At 39.2% G+C, this 17,837-nt stretch overlaps 3 protein-coding genes across 3 annotated transcripts; all 3 read left to right on the top strand.

Moving 5' to 3' along the window:
• The first annotated feature begins 1,110 nt into the window (after window positions 1–1,110).
• LOC113165334 (extracellular calcium-sensing receptor-like) lies at window positions 1,111–5,215 on the top strand. Its single transcript, XM_026364751.1, has 12 exons — window positions 1,111–1,376; window positions 1,549–1,760; window positions 1,881–1,963; window positions 2,236–2,415; window positions 2,573–2,761; window positions 2,901–3,174; window positions 3,253–3,455; window positions 3,572–3,778; window positions 3,893–4,016; window positions 4,103–4,296; window positions 4,424–4,705; window positions 4,793–5,215. The coding sequence occupies exons 1-12, from the start codon at window positions 1,111–1,113 to the stop codon at window positions 5,213–5,215; spliced, it is 2,637 nt and encodes an 878-aa protein (XP_026220536.1).
• Window positions 5,216–5,990: 775 nt separating this feature from the next.
• On the top strand, window positions 5,991–11,526 carry LOC113165325 (extracellular calcium-sensing receptor-like). The gene is made up of 14 exons (XM_026364737.1): window positions 5,991–5,996; window positions 6,449–6,461; window positions 7,062–7,284; window positions 7,458–7,690; window positions 7,825–7,907; window positions 8,217–8,396; window positions 8,852–9,040; window positions 9,174–9,447; window positions 9,527–9,729; window positions 9,846–10,052; window positions 10,160–10,283; window positions 10,370–10,563; window positions 10,736–11,017; window positions 11,104–11,526. Exons 1-14 carry the CDS (start codon window positions 5,991–5,993, stop codon window positions 11,524–11,526), a joined length of 2,634 nt encoding a protein of 877 aa, XP_026220522.1.
• A 1,922-nt stretch (window positions 11,527–13,448) lies between these two features.
• LOC113165319 (extracellular calcium-sensing receptor-like) lies at window positions 13,449–17,533 on the top strand. Its single transcript, XM_026364727.1, has 12 exons — window positions 13,449–13,714; window positions 13,882–14,114; window positions 14,251–14,333; window positions 14,564–14,743; window positions 14,854–15,042; window positions 15,166–15,439; window positions 15,518–15,720; window positions 15,837–16,043; window positions 16,158–16,281; window positions 16,368–16,561; window positions 16,734–17,015; window positions 17,111–17,533. The coding sequence occupies exons 1-12, from the start codon at window positions 13,449–13,451 to the stop codon at window positions 17,531–17,533; spliced, it is 2,658 nt and encodes an 885-aa protein (XP_026220512.1).
• The last annotated feature ends 304 nt before the right edge of the window (window positions 17,534–17,837 follow it).

Below are 17,837 nucleotides of genomic sequence, written 5' to 3'. Positions count from 1 at the left end.
AACAACCAGTCAACCAGTTATTAATTCACATGTTTTTTTTTCACTAGCACTATGAGGTTTTATGGTTGTTCTCAGTAAAGACATGAAATATTAGAATTTTTGGTGTTATTATTTAAGGCGCATAATATTAGTTAATAATGTGGACTTCAGTGAGTTATCGAAGGATATAAATCACAGTATCTAAAAAAATTTGTAGTAAAATGCAAGTCTTCCCAAATAATCTATCTATCTATCTAAACCAAGACAATAAAATATATATGGAAGAAGCTGTAGTATTAAAGATTTGGTTTTGGTCGTAAAGAGACAAAAAAATGAAAATAAAAATGGACCACCAAAAAGTCAAGTTTAGATGACTGGAACCTATTCTGGACTGATAAGTCCTTGTTGTTGCTGCTAAAATATTGTCATGTATGGCTTGACAAGCTTAATAACCAAATTGGAACCCCATTGAGTTGGTATGAAAGAAGCTGAACAACTATTGGGTTTTTTTTATGAATACAAATTAGATTTGACCATTATTGCGTTTAAAAAAAATACTTGTTCACTTTTTGTTTATGTGATCAATTTATTATTATTTGAGTAAATAAAACCAACAATAAAAAATATAATAAAAATACATAAATATATAGCTGTTTCCAAGCGTCCACTCATTAGTATATCTTTTATCATGCGTCTAAGAAAAAGGAGAAAACTCAAAGTTTGCAAAAAAAAGTAAACAATTTACACACACACCTTCCACCTACACAAACACTGCTCTCTTGCAATTACTCAGCTGTTAATTTACAGTTACTCTTGAGAGGAGGGATTTGAGCTTGTTTGTATCTGCCATCATGTTTACTTGCTTGATATAATGCTTTACATCTATTATAAATATCCACCTCAACATGTCAACTGTTCAGAGGAGGAGGAGGAGGTATGTTGGATTTGTGATATCTTATCAGTTGCCAATGAAAATATATGTTTTTAACAGTTTGAACTGCTTATTTGTTTTACAGGTGGATATCATAAAGTATCATAAAAATTATTTTTCCTGCAGACTGGCAAACAAGCTGCCTAATTAGTTATATTATATATATATATTGTACTTTATTGTTCAGTACAGCTGCATCCATGTGTTGGTTCTCCTGGCATTTCACTCTGTGGACCTACTCAGTCCTATCCCTGCTCCTTTTGGGGCTTGTGGGGAATCAGCTGGGGCTCAACATTGCACTGCAGGGTGTTCAGACTAAGACCTGTTCTCGATGGGGTTCACCGAGCAGCCAGGGTCTGTTCCAGGATGGAGATTTAGTAATTGGTGGACTCTTTAATCTTCATTACCAAACACCAGCTATAGACCATGACTTCACACAGCTGCCCCACTACAAACCTTGCACTGGGTAAAATGCCTAGTAAAACTGCACTAATTTGCTAATCATCATAAAAAAGAATTAATGTCTTTGCATTTTTCTTTTTTTTTTCTTTATGAAATGATGGAAAATGTAGATCAAAATCAATCTGTTATATATACTGACTGATAGTTTTCTAAATCTTTTTCACTCATGGTCTCAGTTTGCAGTATGCTCCCTTGCAGTATATGTATGCAATGGTCTTTGCCCTAGAAGAAATCAATCATAGTAAATCACTGCTGCCAGGTGTGAGGCTGGGCTACCATATTTTTGATTGCTGTAGCCGTCCGCCTTGGGCTCCCCAGGCAGCGCTGTCACTAGCAGGAGGAGACAGCACCACCTGTGATTTTACAAATGATTCTACTGAGAGCAGAGGTAACTTGCTTTATATTGCCGTCAAACTTACATTGACAGTAAAAAGAATACAAAGCTGTGTTAAAATTGTTATTGTTTGTGTAACATTTAACCTAATTTATGTGGAAATGCTGTCATTAGATGATCATGCTGTTCCCCTTATTATTGGTGCTGCGTCTTCCATAACAGCTGAGATACTCTCCAGAATCCTTGCACCAGTCTCTGTACCTTTAGTAAGTCTTGTTTGTAATACACTGTGAACACTGTGCTGAAGCATTTTCTCATTAATTTCATGTTATGTAGAGTTACTGGCATTTTTAAGGCTCTACTGCTTCAACTTTATCTTTGTCCTGACTGTATCTATTACTCTGTACATTTTTGCTAAACAGCACTGAAATTTTCTTTTAGGGTAAAAAACAGCTTTGGGGCTAAAGATAAAAAGTCTTTATCTGTATCAATTTCAAAACGTCTCATGTGTTTTATCTCTGTCTTTCAGATTAGTTACCTCTCAACCTGCCCCTGTCTAAGTGACAGACTCCAGTATCCAAACTTCTTCAGGACCATCCCAAGTGATATGTACCAAGCCCGAGTATTTGCTCAGCTTGCCATACGCTTCAAATGGACTTGGATTGGTGCAGTAGTAGCAAACAGTAATTATGGCCACACAACAATAAAGGTGTTTCCATTTGTTATTTAATTAATTAATTAATTAATTAATTATTATTATTATTTATATTATAAATGTTTATTAGTACATGTATTAAAATACATTTCTTCTTACTATTCCTCTTGTTTTATGTTTCTATTTCTTATCTTTTATTCATATGTCTCAGATATTCCAGGAGGAGACTCAGGATTCGGGGGTGTGTCTGGCATTCATTGAATCTCTCAACAGGGAAAACATTGTCAGTGATGCCAGACGAGCTGCTCTCACAATTCAGGCCTCAACGGCAAAAGTGATTCTGGTTGTTACTTGGTATACAGATGTGATGGAACTGTTTCTTCAACTAGCCAAGATAAACGTGAGAACTTGAAATACAATTGTTTATTATAATGTATATTATATTATTTAATTGGATTGCATTTAATTTTTAGCAACAATACAGCATTTTAAAAATGATGTTTAACTTGATAGTAACTGTGTCTTCTTGCTATGATTAGGTAACTGACAGACAGTTTCTAGCCAGTGAGGCTTGGAGCACCAGTGGTGATCTTCTCCAAGACCCTGTCACTAGTAAAGTGGCAAGAGGTGTTCTTGGTGTTGCCATTAAAAGTTCAACAATACCTGGATTTGAACATTTTCTCAGAGGTTTGAACCCAGTTGATCGTCCCAGTGATGTTTTTTTAAGAGAATTCTGGGAGACTGAGTTTGGATGTCATCCTGGGGCCTCTCCTCTCGATTCATATTCCACCTCACCCCTGGACTCTGCCACCCCCACCACAATCACTACCCATCCAACAAATATTTCTGCTTCATTTGCTTCCACTGGGACTCTTCAGAAAACTGTACTATCACCCTGCAGTGGGACAGAGTCCCTTGACGGAGTCCAGAACCCCTTCACTGACATGTCTGAGCTGAGAGTGACATATAACGTCTACCTTGCTGTTTATGCTGCAGCCCACGCCCTTCACAGTCTTCTCTCCTGCCCCCAAATAGACAGCATCACTCAAAACAGCTCCACCTGCTCTTCTCCAGCACACATCAAACCCAGTGAGGTATACACAATAGTCAGTCTTTACCTGAGAATGATCCAAAAGTAGATTTGTGACAAGTCTTCTTTTCCACAGTCAGTTCCAATGTGACCTGTTTCAGTATTTTGTTGATCTCACAGCTGTTGCAGCACTTGAACAACGTGAACTTCACCACACCACAAGGGGAAATGTTTTATTTCCAAGGTGCTGACATTCCAGCAAAGTACGACCTTGTCAACTGGCAGAACACTCCTGAAGGAACAAAACTAGTTTTGATTGGTGGTGTGGATGGGTTTGATATCCATTTCAATGAGTCAGCGATTCAATGGAGCACAGGATCCAATCAGGTGCTAAATAGGAAAATTATTATAGTTTGGTTGAATCTCTGAGTTTTATAAATGTAGTTTTGCTGTTAGAATCGCTTTAATTTGTCTTTGAGAAAATGTGTTGACTGTTTTTAGGTGCCTACTTCAGTGTGCAGTGACAGCTGTCCCCCAGGCACCCGAAAGACCAACAGGAAAGGGGAACCTGTCTGCTGCTTTGACTGTATCCCATGTGCTGAAGGAGAGATTAGTAATAAAACTGGTGAGAGAAATGTAACATAAAACATTAGTAGCAAATCTATGCTTTCGTAATGGAGCTCACTCTAGATCCTCTCTGCTCTCACACAGATTCCCTTCAATGTGAGAAATGTCCAACAGAGTTCTGGTCCAACGCTGAACAAACTGCGTGTGTCCCACGTCAGCTGGACTTCCTGTCCTTCAATGAAACGTTGGGTATTACTCTGACTACAGCAGCTGTGTCTGGTGCTGCTGTGACAACAGCTGTGTTTGTGGTGTTTCTTTACTACCGTCAAACACCTGTGGTGAGAATCTAGATTAATGTAAACAACATTTTAATATTTTGAACTGTGCACTGTAAAATGGATTCCTTGTTTGGCTGTTCATTAGGTTTGCGTCTTTATGTATATGACTGTGACTTCTCATCTGTAGGTACGAGCCAACAACTCAGAACTGAGCTTCCTGCTTCTTGTGTCTCTGAAGCTCTGCTTCTTGTGCTCTCTGGGGTTCATTGGTCGTCCATCAGTCTGGTCTTGTCGGTTCCAGCAGGCAGCTTTTGGGATCAGCTTTGTTCTTTGTGTTTCCTGTCTTAAAGTCAAAACCATAGTGGTTCTTGCAGCGTTTCGTTCAGCTCGACCTGGTGCTGAAGCCTTGATCAAGTGGTTTGGCCCAGGCCAACAGAGAGGGAGTGTCTGCCTTCTTACTTGTATCCAGGTAATGATATGTGCTTTTACTTTTTAAATATTTATACAACTTTTGGTTTTCTGCAGTACATTTATTCACAATTTTCTTTTCATCCAGGTTATAATCTGTGCTACATGGCTGACCCTCAGTCCTCCTGTGCCTAAGCGTGATGTGGGTTTCCAAGGGTCAAAGGTCACCCTGGAGTGTGCCATGGTTTCTATGGTGGGTTTCTCTCTGGTTCTGGGTTACATTGGCCTGCTGGCCTGCACCTGTCTCCTTTTGGCCTTTCTTGCTCGGAAACTCCCTGATAACTTCAACGAGGCCAAACTCATCACCTTCAGCATGCTGATCTTCTGTGCTGTCTGGGTGGCCTTTGTCCCTGCTTACGTCAGCTCTCCTGGAAAATACACTGTTGCTGTGGAGATCTTTGCTATCTTGGCTTCTAGCTATGGTTTACTACTCTGTATCTTTGCTCCAAAATGTTTCATCATTTTATTAAGGCCTGAGAAAAACACTAAGAAACATGTGATGACCAGGTGATTATAAAATAAGCATGATATTAATGAAAATGTCTTTATTAGTAACCAAATTCTGTTTGTGTTTTCAATAAATCAATTTGCATGTGTGTCTTTTAATTATACATTGTGTTACTGTGGTGTATAATTCATTAGTTTACATGTGACACATGTCACAATGAGGACTTTCTACTGCTAAATACTTTGCTTGGAGATCAAGCTACATGGACACATTTGTTAAGCAATCAAGAACAAAAATCATATTTCTCCAACAAAATGTTTTTAAACTTATAGTAATTTATCAAACCTTGAAGGGGCAAGAAAAATAGCATTAAATATTAAAAAATATAAATAAATAAATATTACAATTTCACCAATCTGAAGTTTTGTGAATATTTTATATTCAGATCCCTCTAAAGATTTTCCATTTAAGTTTGCTGTATATTAACATTCAGGTTACAAAGATAGGAGATCATAATATAAATATAAGATGAAGGGCAACAATTTTGGCCTTCTGATAGTTATTTTGAGATATGTTAAACAACATAGATCATAGTACTCTGTTTTAGAGGGCTTTATTTTAATTGAGTAATAGTCTTGACACATACACCTCACAGTTTTTTTTTTGTTACTCAAGCGTGTCCTGTGAGATGGATCGATCAAACAATAAAAGCGAGACCAAAAGCAGTCAGAGCGCCTGCACAAACATACAGCATACAGCAGTTTTCAAACAGAAAGAAACCACTGGTGATAGATCGATCAAAAAAAAAAAAGAAAAAAAAGATCACTACTATCCACAAATGGAGGTGAGTAATAATAAGTAATACGTAATATAAATGGAAAGTACTAGACAAGATTAAGAGATTAGAAAAGATTAGAGATAAAAGCCGACCTTGGGTCTGTGCATTCAACTGGGACTGCTACCCAAACCAGTGCATTGATAACAGCAGCAAAATTAAAATAACAAACATGAACACACACACCTTCCACTTTCTTCTACCTACACAAACACTGATCACCTGCAATTATGTACTTGTTATTTTACTATCCCTGTTGGGAGGAGGGATTTGGGCTTGTCTGCATGTGTCACTGTGCGTACTTTCCTGCAATAATGCTTTACATCTATTATAAATACCCATGTGAACAATATAAGTGCCTAGAGGAGGAGGGGATATGTCACAGTTCAAATATCTTACACAGTATATACTATAAGAACACATAGTGTTTTAACTGTTTCTATTGTTGTTTTGCTCTGCAGGTGAATATCTTGAGTATGTTTGAATGCCAGATATCTAACTGGGTAAACTGTTCTGACTGGAATTGTTGTTGTCATATTGTCTTATCACTGGTGGTGCTTGATCCGTACCAGCTGAGAAACTCTCCCGAATCCTGGGGCCACTCTCTGAACCTTTAGTGAGTATTGGTTTTAAAACACTGTGAGCACTGAACTGTGCCGTTTTTTTTTTTGTTTTTGTTTTTTTGTTTACCTCATTCTTTTACTTAACTATCTTCTACCTAAACCACAAACAGCTTCTCAATTGTTCTAGTTTTAATTTCTGATCTTTGAGAGCAGCGCTACTATTAAACTTAGCTTCACATAAGTTTGCACTTTACTTAGAAAAATGTCACCGTATATTACTATGTATGCTGTCTCAAAATAACTAAACATGTAACTTTTGTGTGTATATTTCAGATTAGTTATATCTCAAGCTGCCCCTGTTCAAGTGACAGGCACCACTGTCCAAACTTCATCAGGATCATCCCAGCGGTATCTACCAAGTGATACATGCAACTGGTTAAATTATACAGATTTTAATAGCTGCATTCAATGTCTTGGTTCTCCTGGCATTTCACTTTGTGGACCTCCTCAGCCCCATCCCTTTTACTTGTGGGGCTGCTGAGCGGACAGCTGGGACTCAACATGAGGCTGCAGGGTGTTCAGACTATGACCTGTTCTCGGTGGGGTACTCCGAGTAACCAGGGTCTCTTCGAGGATGGTGATGTAGTTATCGGTGGGCTATTTAATCTCCATTACAAAAATCCAGCTATAGACCATGACTTCACACAGCTGCCACACTACAAACCTTGTTCTGGGTAAAACTACTAACTGCTAGTTCCATTACTGTGGTATGATAGTAATAGTAATGACATAATTAATGTCTATGCAGCTTCCAGATTTTTTAAACTTGTAGATCGGTACTAGTAGCAGGAGAATGAATCAAAATCTTGATGGTACATTCCCCATTCTTTCTCTCCTGTGGTGTCAGATTAGAATATGCTCCCTTGCAGTATATGTATGCAATGGTCTTTGCTCTAGAGGAAATCAATCTTAGTAAAACACTGCTGCCAGGTTTGAAGCTGGGCTACCGTATTTTTGATTGCTGTGGCCAATCCCCGTGGGCTCCCCAGGCAGCGCTGTCACTAGCAGGAGGAGACAGCACCACCTGTGACTTTACAAATGATTCTACGGAGTATGGAGGGAAAATGGACAAAATGAGAGGTAGCTTGTGTGTCAAACCGAATGCAAATGATTCTAAAGCTGTGTTGAAAAAAGAATAATAATAACATTTTCTGGTTGTGAAAATGTCCTTTTCTTTAACAATAATTTTATTTATGTTTCAATCCTGTCATTAGGTGATCAGAGCATCCCCCTTATAATCGGTGGTGCTTCCTCTGTGACAGCTGACATACTCTCCAGAATCCTGGGGCCACTCTCAGTACCTTTAGTGAGTATTGTTTTGTCTGCACTGTGATTAATCTACTATCGTTTTATTCTGAACATTTTCAGAGTTAGTGCCTTCCTTTAGTTCGCTCTCTTCTACCCACAGCACTGTACTGCCTCTATAGTCTCTACTGTTGTAATTGATCTATTAGAACTGCACTGGAGTTTCCTCTTAGAGTAGCTAAACATTTGAGGATGAAGACAAAGTCTTTAAGTCTATCAGTTATATCAGATTAGCTTTTTTTTTATGACAAAATGTTATACTGTAAATTCTCTCAGAATACCCTTTGTGTGTGTCTTTCAGATTAGTTACCTCTCAACATGCCCCTGTCTAAGTGACAGGCTTCAGTTTCCTAACTTCTTTAGGACCATCCCCAGTGACTTCTACCAAGCCCGAGCAATAGCCCAGCTGGTCACACGCTACAACTGGACCTGGATTGGTGCAGTGGTAGCAAACAACAACTATGGCCACACAGCAATAAAGGTGCTTCCCTTTGTTAGTTTTTAGTACTAATAAAATATACAGTGCTGTGAAAAATATTCAACCTCCTCTTGATTTGTACTCTAAACAGTCTTGAAGCAGAATGAAATCTAAATCAAAGGCACAAAATATATTTTTTTAATAATAGCTGTATTTTTAGAAGCAAACAGGTGATGTAATACCAACTAAGCCAGTGAAAAAAAAAATGTTTTACTCATCATTACTGCATATAAAAGCTACTGTACTACTAATACTATTGGCAGTATTACTATTAGGATAATATTTTTGCTAAATGCTATTTACACATTTGAAACTTTTCTTTTGTGTTTGCTCAGGCTGCCTTTGTTTTAGGTTAGATTTGCATTGGTGTTCTGAACTATGTACTGTAAATTAATTCCTTTCTTTTTTCTTGCCTTATTTATGTATTTATTTATTTATTGATTACATTGACATGACAGATATTTAAGGAAGAGACTCAGCTGGCAGGGGTGTGTCTGGCATTCACAGAGACTGTCAATATGGAAAACATTGTCAGTGATGCCAGACGGGCTGCTCTAAAAATCCAGGCTTCAACTGTAATGGTGATTGTGATCTTTGCCTGGTATACAGATGTGCGAGAACTCTTTCAGCAGCTACTCAAAATAAATGTGAGAATCTGAAATATTGTATAGTCAGTATAGTAAGTGCAATTGTAAAGGAATAATTGTATTTTATCATCATAACAGAATTTTAAAAATGATGTTTAACTTGATAATAACTGTGTCTTCTTGCTATGATTAGGTAACTGACAGACAGTTTCTAGCCAGTGAGGCTTGGAGCACCAGTGGTGATCTTCTCCAAGACCCTGTCACTAGTAAAGTGGCAAGAGGTGTTCTTGGTGTTGCCATTAAAAGTTCAACAATACCTGGATTTGAACATTTTCTCAGAGGTTTGAACCCAGTTCATCGTCCCAGTGATGTTTTTTTAAGAGAATTCTGGGAGACTGAGTTTGGATGTCATCCTGGGGCCTCTCCTCTCGATTCATATTCCACCTCACCTCTGGACTCTGCCATCCCCACCACAATCACTACCCATCCAACAAATGATTTCTGCTTCATTTGCTGCCACTGGGACTCTTCAAAAAGCTGTACTATCACCCTGCAGTGGGACAGAGTCCCTTGACGGAGTCCAGAACCCCTTCACTGACATGTCTGAGCTGAGAGTGACATATAACGTCTACCTTGCTGTTTATGCTGCAGCCCACGCTCTTCACAGTCTTCTCTCCTGCCCCCAAATAGACAGCATCACTCTAAACAGCTCCACCTGCTCTTCTCCAGCACACATCAAACCCAGTGAGGTATACACAATAGTCAGTCTTTACCTGAGAATGATCCAAAAGTAGATTTGTGACAAGTCTTCTTTTCCACAGTCAGTTCCAATGTGACCTGTTTCAGTATTTTGTTGATCTCACAGCTGTTGCAGCACTTGAACAACGTGAACTTCACCACACCACAAGGGGAAATGTTTTATTTCCAAGGTGCTGACATTCCAGCAAAGTACGACCTTGTCAACTGGCAGAACACTCCTGAAGGAACAAAACTAGTTTTGATTGGTGGTGTGGACGGGTTTGATATCCACCTCAATGAGTCAGCGATTCAGTGGAGCACAGGATCCAATCAGGTGCTAAATAGGAAAATTATTATAGTTTTAAATGAATCTCTGAGTTTTATAAATGTTGGTAGAATTGCTTTAATTTGTCTTTGAGAAAATGTGTTGACTGTTTTTAGGTGCCTACTTCAGTGTGCAGTGAGAGCTGTCCCCCAGGCACCCGAAAGACCAACAGGAAAGGGGAACCTGTCTGCTGCTTTGACTGTATCCCATGTGCTGAAGGAGAGATTAGTAATAAAACTGGTGAGTGAAATGTAACATAAAACATTAGTAGCAAATCTATACTTTCATAATGGAGCTCACTCTAGATCCTCTCTGCTCTCACACAGATTCCCTTCAATGTGAGAAATGTCCAACAGAGTTCTGGTCCAACGCTGAACAAACTGCGTGTGTCCCACGTCAGCTGGACTTCCTGTCCTTCAATGAAACGTTGGGTATTACTCTGACTACAGCAGCTGTTTCTGGTGCTGCTGTGACAACAGCTGTGTTTGTGGTGTTTCTTTGCCACCGTCAAACACCTGTGGTGAGAATCTAGATTAACAAAAGACATTTTTAACAAATTGAATGGATTGTCTTTAAAAAAAATTAAGTATGAATTCAGTGAACAGAATTGAAGTTTAATATGATTTAATTTTGTGTTGGCTGTTCATTAGGTTTGCGTCTTTATGTATATGACTTTGACTTCTCATCTGTAGGTACGAGCCAACAACTCAGAACTGAGCTTCCTGCTTCTTGTGTCTCTGAAGCTCTGCTTCTTGTGCTCACTGGGGTTCATTGGTCGTCCATCAGTCTGGTCTTGTCGGTTCCAGCAGGCAGCTTTTGGGATCAGCTTTGTTCTTTGTGTTTCCTGTCTCAAAGTCAAAACCATAGTGGTTCTTGCAGCGTTTCGTTCAGCTCGACCTGGTGCTGAAGCCTTGATCAAGTGGTTTGGCCCAGGCCAACAGAGAGGGAGTGTCTGCCTTCTTACTTGTATCCAAGTAATAATATGTGCTTTTACTTTTTAAATATTTATACAACTTTTGGTTTTCTGCAGTACATTTAATCACATTTTCTTTTCATCCAGGTTATAATCTGTGCTACATGGCTGACCCTCAGTCCTCCTGTGCCTAAGCGTGATGTGGGTTTCCAAGGGTCAAAGGTCACCCTGGAGTGTGCCATGGTCTCTGTAGTCGGCTTCTCTCTGGTTCTGGGTTACATTGGCCTGCTGGCCTGCACCTGTCTTCTTTTGGCCTTTCTTGCTCGGAAACTCCCTGATAACTTCAACGAGGCCAAACTCATCACCTTCAGCATGCTGATCTTCTGTGCTGTCTGGGTGGCCTTTGTCCCTGCTTATGTCAGCTCTCCTGGAAAATACACTGTTGCTGTGGAGATCTTTGCTATCTTGGCCTCTAGCTATGGTTTACTGCTCTGTATCTTTGCCCCAAAATGTTTCATCATTTTATTAAGGCCTGAGAAAAACACTAAGAAACATGTGATGACCAGGTGAGCATGATTTAATTAAACTGCCTTAAACAGGCAATTCATCTATTAATCTACATACACTGATTTTATTTTTACAGTATATACTTTGTTTTATTTATTTACTTTGGTTCTATGCCCTAAAATTTTGTAGTCTTTTCCTTATTCTTTCTGACATTTGCTACCCTCTCTGAAATGTCAAAATGATACATTTCTGATGCAATGTACAACAATCTTTGTATTTAACCATATAGCTATAGACAATAATCTGTGACAATCAAAGTCAGTCAATATCCAAATTTTCTGTCTCTGAAAAAAACGCATGTTTTAATGTTTCAGTGTTTAATATCATTAGTGAAGCAACAAATGTAATAAAGGTAAAGGATAAATAACAATTTTAATAAATATAGCTCTATAACTATGACTATAACAAATCATTTGCTAATTTCTTTGTATTGTCATGTTTCTTTATTTCTTTTACTTTGGATTAATGCAACTGTAAAAGACCTGAAAGAAGAGGTATTGATATGAAGATACACGGCGCAACTTCTCCTAAACTCATGTGTAATAAAGGGCTTCATCAACACAGTGTCAGAAATCCAAAAAAGAAACGACAAATCAGTATGCTCCTGCATAAGACATGTTGAAGCATGTGGCTAATACATACAACACTAACCACACATTCACCCAGTAACATTTCAGTAATGGAATTACAATACAGCACTGGCTGTGACACAACACCTGCCAAGCTGCTGTTAAGTTTCTTCAAGTCATGTAGCTAAACAAGGCAAATCGGAAGAATTTAGAGAAGAAATTTTGCTCAAGAAGGGGAGGAATACTACTTCCTTCAGTTATTTTTTCAATAACTGAAAGCCAAAGTTCCCATTCAGCACAATATTGACTGACAATCTGAAGATGCTGTACCTGCACTCTCACACTCACAGATTTACAGTATGTTGACTCGTTGTTACACAGTCGGTAAGACAGGTTCATTCAGCATGTTTGCTGAAATTATTTGAAGTTCCATGTACCATGACAGTGGTTGTATAGCCGACTGGACCTGGTTGTTAGATTACAAGGTTACAAAGCCACTTGGCAGTACACCTTAGCTTAACCTGTGACAAATAATGTTCTTGGTGTTGCCATCAAAAGTTCAACAATACCTGGATTTGGACATTTTCTCAGAGGTTTAAACCCAGTTCACCATCCTGGTGATGTTTTTTCATGAGAATTTGTCAAGACTGAGTTTAGATGTAGTCTTTTGTGCTACATCATCACTTAACAAGTGGATAATGTGAGTATCTACTGTGAGACCATAGCATGGCCTGAGACTCATTTTGAATGTTTATCCTTTTTTCCCCATGGCTAATGTACACTGACGTATGCCAGTGACCAACAACCACAACTGCATCAACGGTGCATTTTTTAAAAACTGAATATAACTTAATGCCACAGTCATTCATATTCTTAAGGGTAAATTGTTTTCGAATAAACCTGTATATCATGCATGTAAGAGGAGGTAGGGACTTCATTTCCAATAGAAAAATAATGATCAAACACACACGAATCTTTCTCTTTCTGCTGCTACCTACAAAAAACACTAATCACTTGCAATTATACAGTTGTTGTTTTACTCTTGAGGGTAGGGATTTAGGCTCCTTGCTGTGGTAGCAATACATGTGCCATGTCTTGCAATAACACATCACATGTACTATAAATACTCACATCAACAGTTCAACTGTCCAGAAGAGGAGAGTGTATGCCACTGTGATATGTTATCATTGTAAATGCAGTTTATATGTATTGTATGAAAATATGTTTTAACAGTTTGAATTGTTGTTTTACTGCGCAGGTACATGTCTTGAGGTGAAAATATTCCGTTTTCCCTGCTTTAGTTGAAACAGTCTGACTAACTGGGGATACTGTAACTGTCCAGAACATCTGCATTCGATGTCTTGGTGCTCCTGGCATATCACTCTCTGGACATCCTCAGTCTTATTCCTGCTCCTTATGGGGCTTATGGGCAGACAGCGTGGACTCAACGTGGGACTGCATGGTGTTCAAACAGTGACTTGTTCTCGGTGGGGTACACCGAGTAACCAGGGTCTGTTCCAGGATGGTGATGTAGTTATCGGTGGGCTATTTAATCTTCACTTCCAAAATCCAGCAATATACCAGAACTTTACACAGCTGCCTTACTACAAACCTTGTACTGGGTAAAACTCTTAGCTGTGCTACTTCGATTACTGTGGTATGGTAATAAGTATAACTATTGTCCTTGCATCTTCCATCTTGTCCTTATGTGACAAAATAATCTAGATTATGAAGGATGTCTCCACAGAATCATTCAATTCTTTGATCAATGTTTGTCTCGTGGTCTCAGGTTAGATTATGCTCCCTTGCAGTATGTGTATGCAATGGTCTTTGCACTGGAAGAAATCAATCTTAGTAAATCACTGCTGCCAGGTGTGAAGCTGGGCTACCATATTTTTGATAGCTGCGGGCAACCACTATGGGCTCCCCAGGCAGCGCTGTCACTAGCGGGAGGAGACAGCACCACCTGTGACTTTACATCTAATTCTACTGATTATGGAAAGGAACGGAAAAAAACAGGAGGTAGCTTAATGTTAATCTCCATCAAACTAAGAGCACATGACAATACAATGGATACATAATCAAACCCTTGTTATTGTGATAAATTTTATTTTTCATGTAGCATTTAGACTAATGTATGTTTCAATGCTGTCATCAGATCAGCACACTGTTCCTCTTATTATCGGTGGGGCCTCATCTGTAACAGCAGAGATACAATCCAGAATTCTGGGGCCACTCTCTGTACCTTTAGTGAGTAGTGGTTTTGTCTACACTGTACTGTAGATTTTTTTTTCTTATGTTGATGGAGTTAGTGTCATCTGTTATTATACTATTATCCACCAAAAGCGTTATATTGCTCCAGGATTCTGTACTATTTAATTTTTGCTCTGTGGGGAAGGACCTACTTTTAGGCTAAGCTGCACTTTTCCTCTCTGGGTGGGAAAGATTAAACTTTTATGTATGTCTTTCAGATTAGTTACCTCTCAACCTGCCCCTGTTTAAGTGACAAACTCCAGTATCCAAACTTCTTCAGGACAATCCCAAGTGATATTTACCAAGCACAAGCCATTGCCCAAATTGCCATACGCTTCAAATGGACTTGGATTGGTGCAGTAGTAGCAAACAATAACTATGGCTACACAGCAATAAAGGTGTTTCCATTTTTTCAGTTTTAGTACTTATGCTTATAAACACACTATATAGTGTTAATGTATTTCTTTTTCTGTTTTGTTTTGTTTTTGTTTTCATTCGCACATATCAGATATTCCAAGAAGAGACTCAGGATTCAGAGGTGTGTCTGGCATTCATAGAGACTGTCAACATGGAAAACATTGTCAGTGATGCCAGACGAGCTGCTCTCACAATCCAGGCCTCAACTGCAAAAGTGATTCTGGTTTTTGCCTGGTATACAGATGTGAGGGAACTGTTCTTGCAACTGGCCAAGATAAATGTGAGAAACTGAAATAATGAATACTTTATTGATCCCCTTGGGGAATATAACTGCATATTGAATATACCAAATGAAATACATAACTATGCTTTAAAAATAACTGTGTCTTCTTGCTATGATTAGGTAACTGACAGACAGTTTCTAGCCAGTGAGGCTTGGAGCACCAGTGGTGATCTTCTCCAAGACCCTGTCACTAGTGAAGTGGCAAGAGGTGTTCTTGGTGTTTCCATTAAAAGTTCAACAATACCTGGGTTTGAACATTTTCTCAGAGGTTTGAACCCAGTTGATCGTCCCAGTGATGTTTTTTTAAGAGAATTCTGGGAGACTGAGTTTGGATGTCATCCTGGGGCCTCTCCTCTCGATTCATATTCCACCTCACCTCTGGACTCTGCCATCCCCACCACAAGCACTACCCATTCAACAAATGATTTTGCTTCATTTGCTGCCACTGGGACTCTTCAAAAAACTGTACTATCACCCTGCAGTGGGACAGAGTCCCTTGACGGAGTCCAGAACCCCTTCACCGACATGTCTGAGCTGAGAGTGACATATAACGTCTACCTTGCTGTTTATGCTGCAGCCCACGCCCTTCACAGTCTTCTCTCCTGCCCCCAAATAGACAGCATCACTCAAAACAGCTCCACCTGCTCTTCTCCAGCACACATCAAACCCAGTGAGGTATACACAATAGTCAGTCTTTACCTGAGAATGATCCAAAAGTAGATTTGTGACAAGTCTTCTTTTCAACAGTCAGTTCCAATGTGACCTGTTTCAGTATTTTGTTGATCTCACAGCTGTTGCAGCACTTGAACAACGTGAACTTCACCACACCACAAGGGGAAATGTTTTATTTCCAAGGTGCTGACATTCCAGCAAAGTACGACCTTGTCAACTGGCAGAACACTCCTGAAGGAACAAAACTAGTTTTGATCGGTCGTGTGGATGGGTTTGATATCCACCTCAATGAGTCAGCGATTCAGTGGAGCACAGGATCCAATCAGGTGCTAAATAGGAAAATTATTATAGTTTGGTTGAATCTCTGAGTTTTATAAATGTAGTTTTGCTGTTAGAATTGCTTTAATTTGTCTTTGAGAAAATGTGTTGACTGTTTTTAGGTGCCTACTTCAGTGTGCAGTGACAGCTGTCCCCCAGGCACCCGAAAGACCAACAGGAAAGGGGAACCTGTCTGCTGCTTTGACTGTATCCCATGTGCTGAAGGAGAGATTAGTAATAAAACTGGTGAGTGAAATGTAACATAAAACATTAGTAGCAAATCTATGCTTTCATAATGGAGCTCATTCTAGATCCTCTCTGCTCTCACACAGATTCCCTTCAATGTGAGAAATGTCCAACAGAGTTCTGGTCCAACGCTGAACAAACTGCGTGTGTCCCACGTCAGCTGGACTTCCTGTCCTTCAATGAAACGTTGGGTATTACTCTGACTACAGCAGCTGTGTCTGGTGTCGCTGTGACAACAGCTGTGTTTGTGGTGTTTATTTACTACCGTCAAACACCTATGGTGAGAATCTAGATTAACAAAAGACATTTTTAACAAATTGAATGGATTGTCTTTAAAAAAAATTAAGTATGAATTCAGTGAAAAGAATTGAAGTTTAATATGATTTAATTTTGTGTTGGCTGTTCATTAGGTTTGCGTCTTTATGTATATGACTGTGACTTCTCATCTGTAGGTACGAGCCAACAACTCAGAACTGAGCTTCCTGCTTCTTGTGTCTCTGAAGCTCTGCTTCTTGTGCTCTCTGGGGTTCATTGGTCGTCCCTCAGTCTGGTCTTGTCGGTTCCAGCAGGCAGCTTTTGGGATCAGCTTTGTTCTTTGTGTTTCCTGTCTTAAAGTCAAAACCATAGTGGTTCTTGCAGCGTTTCGTTCAGCTCGACCTGGTGCTGAAGCCTTGATCAAGTGGTTTGGCCCAGGCCAACAGAGAGGGAGTGTCTGCCTTCTTACTTGTATCCAGGTAATGTATCCAGAAGTGCAGCTGGATAGTGTAGTGGAAAAGACGTTGGTCTTCTGCATTTTACATAAAATTAATCACATTTTCTTTTCATCCAGGTTATAATCTGTGCTACATGGCTGACCCTCAGTCCTCCTGTGCCTAAGCGTGATGTGGGATTTCAAGGGTCAAAGGTCACCCTGGAGTGTGCCATGGCTTCTGTAGTCGGCTTCTATTTGGTTCTGGGTTACATTGGCCTGCTGGCCTGCACCTGTCTTCTTTTGGCCTTTCTTGCTCGGAAACTCCCTGATAACTTCAACGAGGCCAAACTCATCACCTTCAGCATGCTGATCTTCTGTGCTGTCTGGGTGGCCTTTGTCCCTGCTTATGTCAGCTCTCCTGGAAAATACACTGTTGCTGTGGAGATCTTTGCTATCTTGGCCTCTAGCTATGGTTTACTGCTCTGTATCTTTGCTCCAAAATGTTTCATCATTTTATTAAGGCCTGAGAAAAACACTAAGAAGTATTTGATGGCCAGGTAGTTTAGACAAATTGACAAAAATAAATATATTAGCTTATCAAATATGGCCACTAATCAGTGTGTGTATAGTCCCTATTATGGTTGTATATTTTCATTTACCTATTATATTCAGTATAGCACAATAAAACATTACTCAATTAGGTTGCTCATCTGCATTAACTATAACTATATTTGTAATTAATTGAACAAACAATTAAACATTAAATCTTTTGTTTTAAATATTCACTTGACATAGTTTTCTGTGTGGTTTTTACTGTTAAGTAATTTTAAAATTATGTAACGCAAGCCCACATCAGTGAGAAATT

Source organism: Anabas testudineus, chromosome 13, assembly GCF_900324465.2.
Source record: "Anabas testudineus chromosome 13, fAnaTes1.2, whole genome shotgun sequence".
NCBI lineage: Eukaryota > Metazoa > Chordata > Actinopteri > Anabantiformes > Anabantidae > Anabas > Anabas testudineus.
Note: the sequence above shows the minus strand (reverse complement) of the source record. Positions and strands in the feature narration are given on the sequence as shown.

Coding starts and splice junctions, on each gene's coding strand:
- LOC113165325 (XM_026364737.1), top strand. Junction 10,284..10,369: donor AGAGATTAGTAATAAAACTG/GTGAGTGAAATG, acceptor GCTCTCACACAG/ATTCCCTTCAATGTGAGAAA. Junction 11,018..11,103: donor GCCTTCTTACTTGTATCCAA/GTAATAATATGT, acceptor CTTTTCATCCAG/GTTATAATCTGTGCTACATG.
- LOC113165334 (XM_026364751.1), top strand. CDS start 1,111: ATGTGTTGGTTCTCCTGGCATTTCACTCTGTGGACCTACTCAGTCCTA. Junction 2,416..2,572: donor ATGGCCACACAACAATAAAG/GTGTTTCCATTT, acceptor CATATGTCTCAG/ATATTCCAGGAGGAGACTCA. Junction 4,297..4,423: donor ACTACCGTCAAACACCTGTG/GTGAGAATCTAG, acceptor TCTCATCTGTAG/GTACGAGCCAACAACTCAGA.
- LOC113165319 (XM_026364727.1), top strand. CDS start 13,449: ATGTCTTGGTGCTCCTGGCATATCACTCTCTGGACATCCTCAGTCTTA. Junction 14,334..14,563: donor GAATTCTGGGGCCACTCTCT/GTACCTTTAGTG, acceptor TATGTCTTTCAG/ATTAGTTACCTCTCAACCTG. Junction 14,744..14,853: donor ATGGCTACACAGCAATAAAG/GTGTTTCCATTT, acceptor CGCACATATCAG/ATATTCCAAGAAGAGACTCA.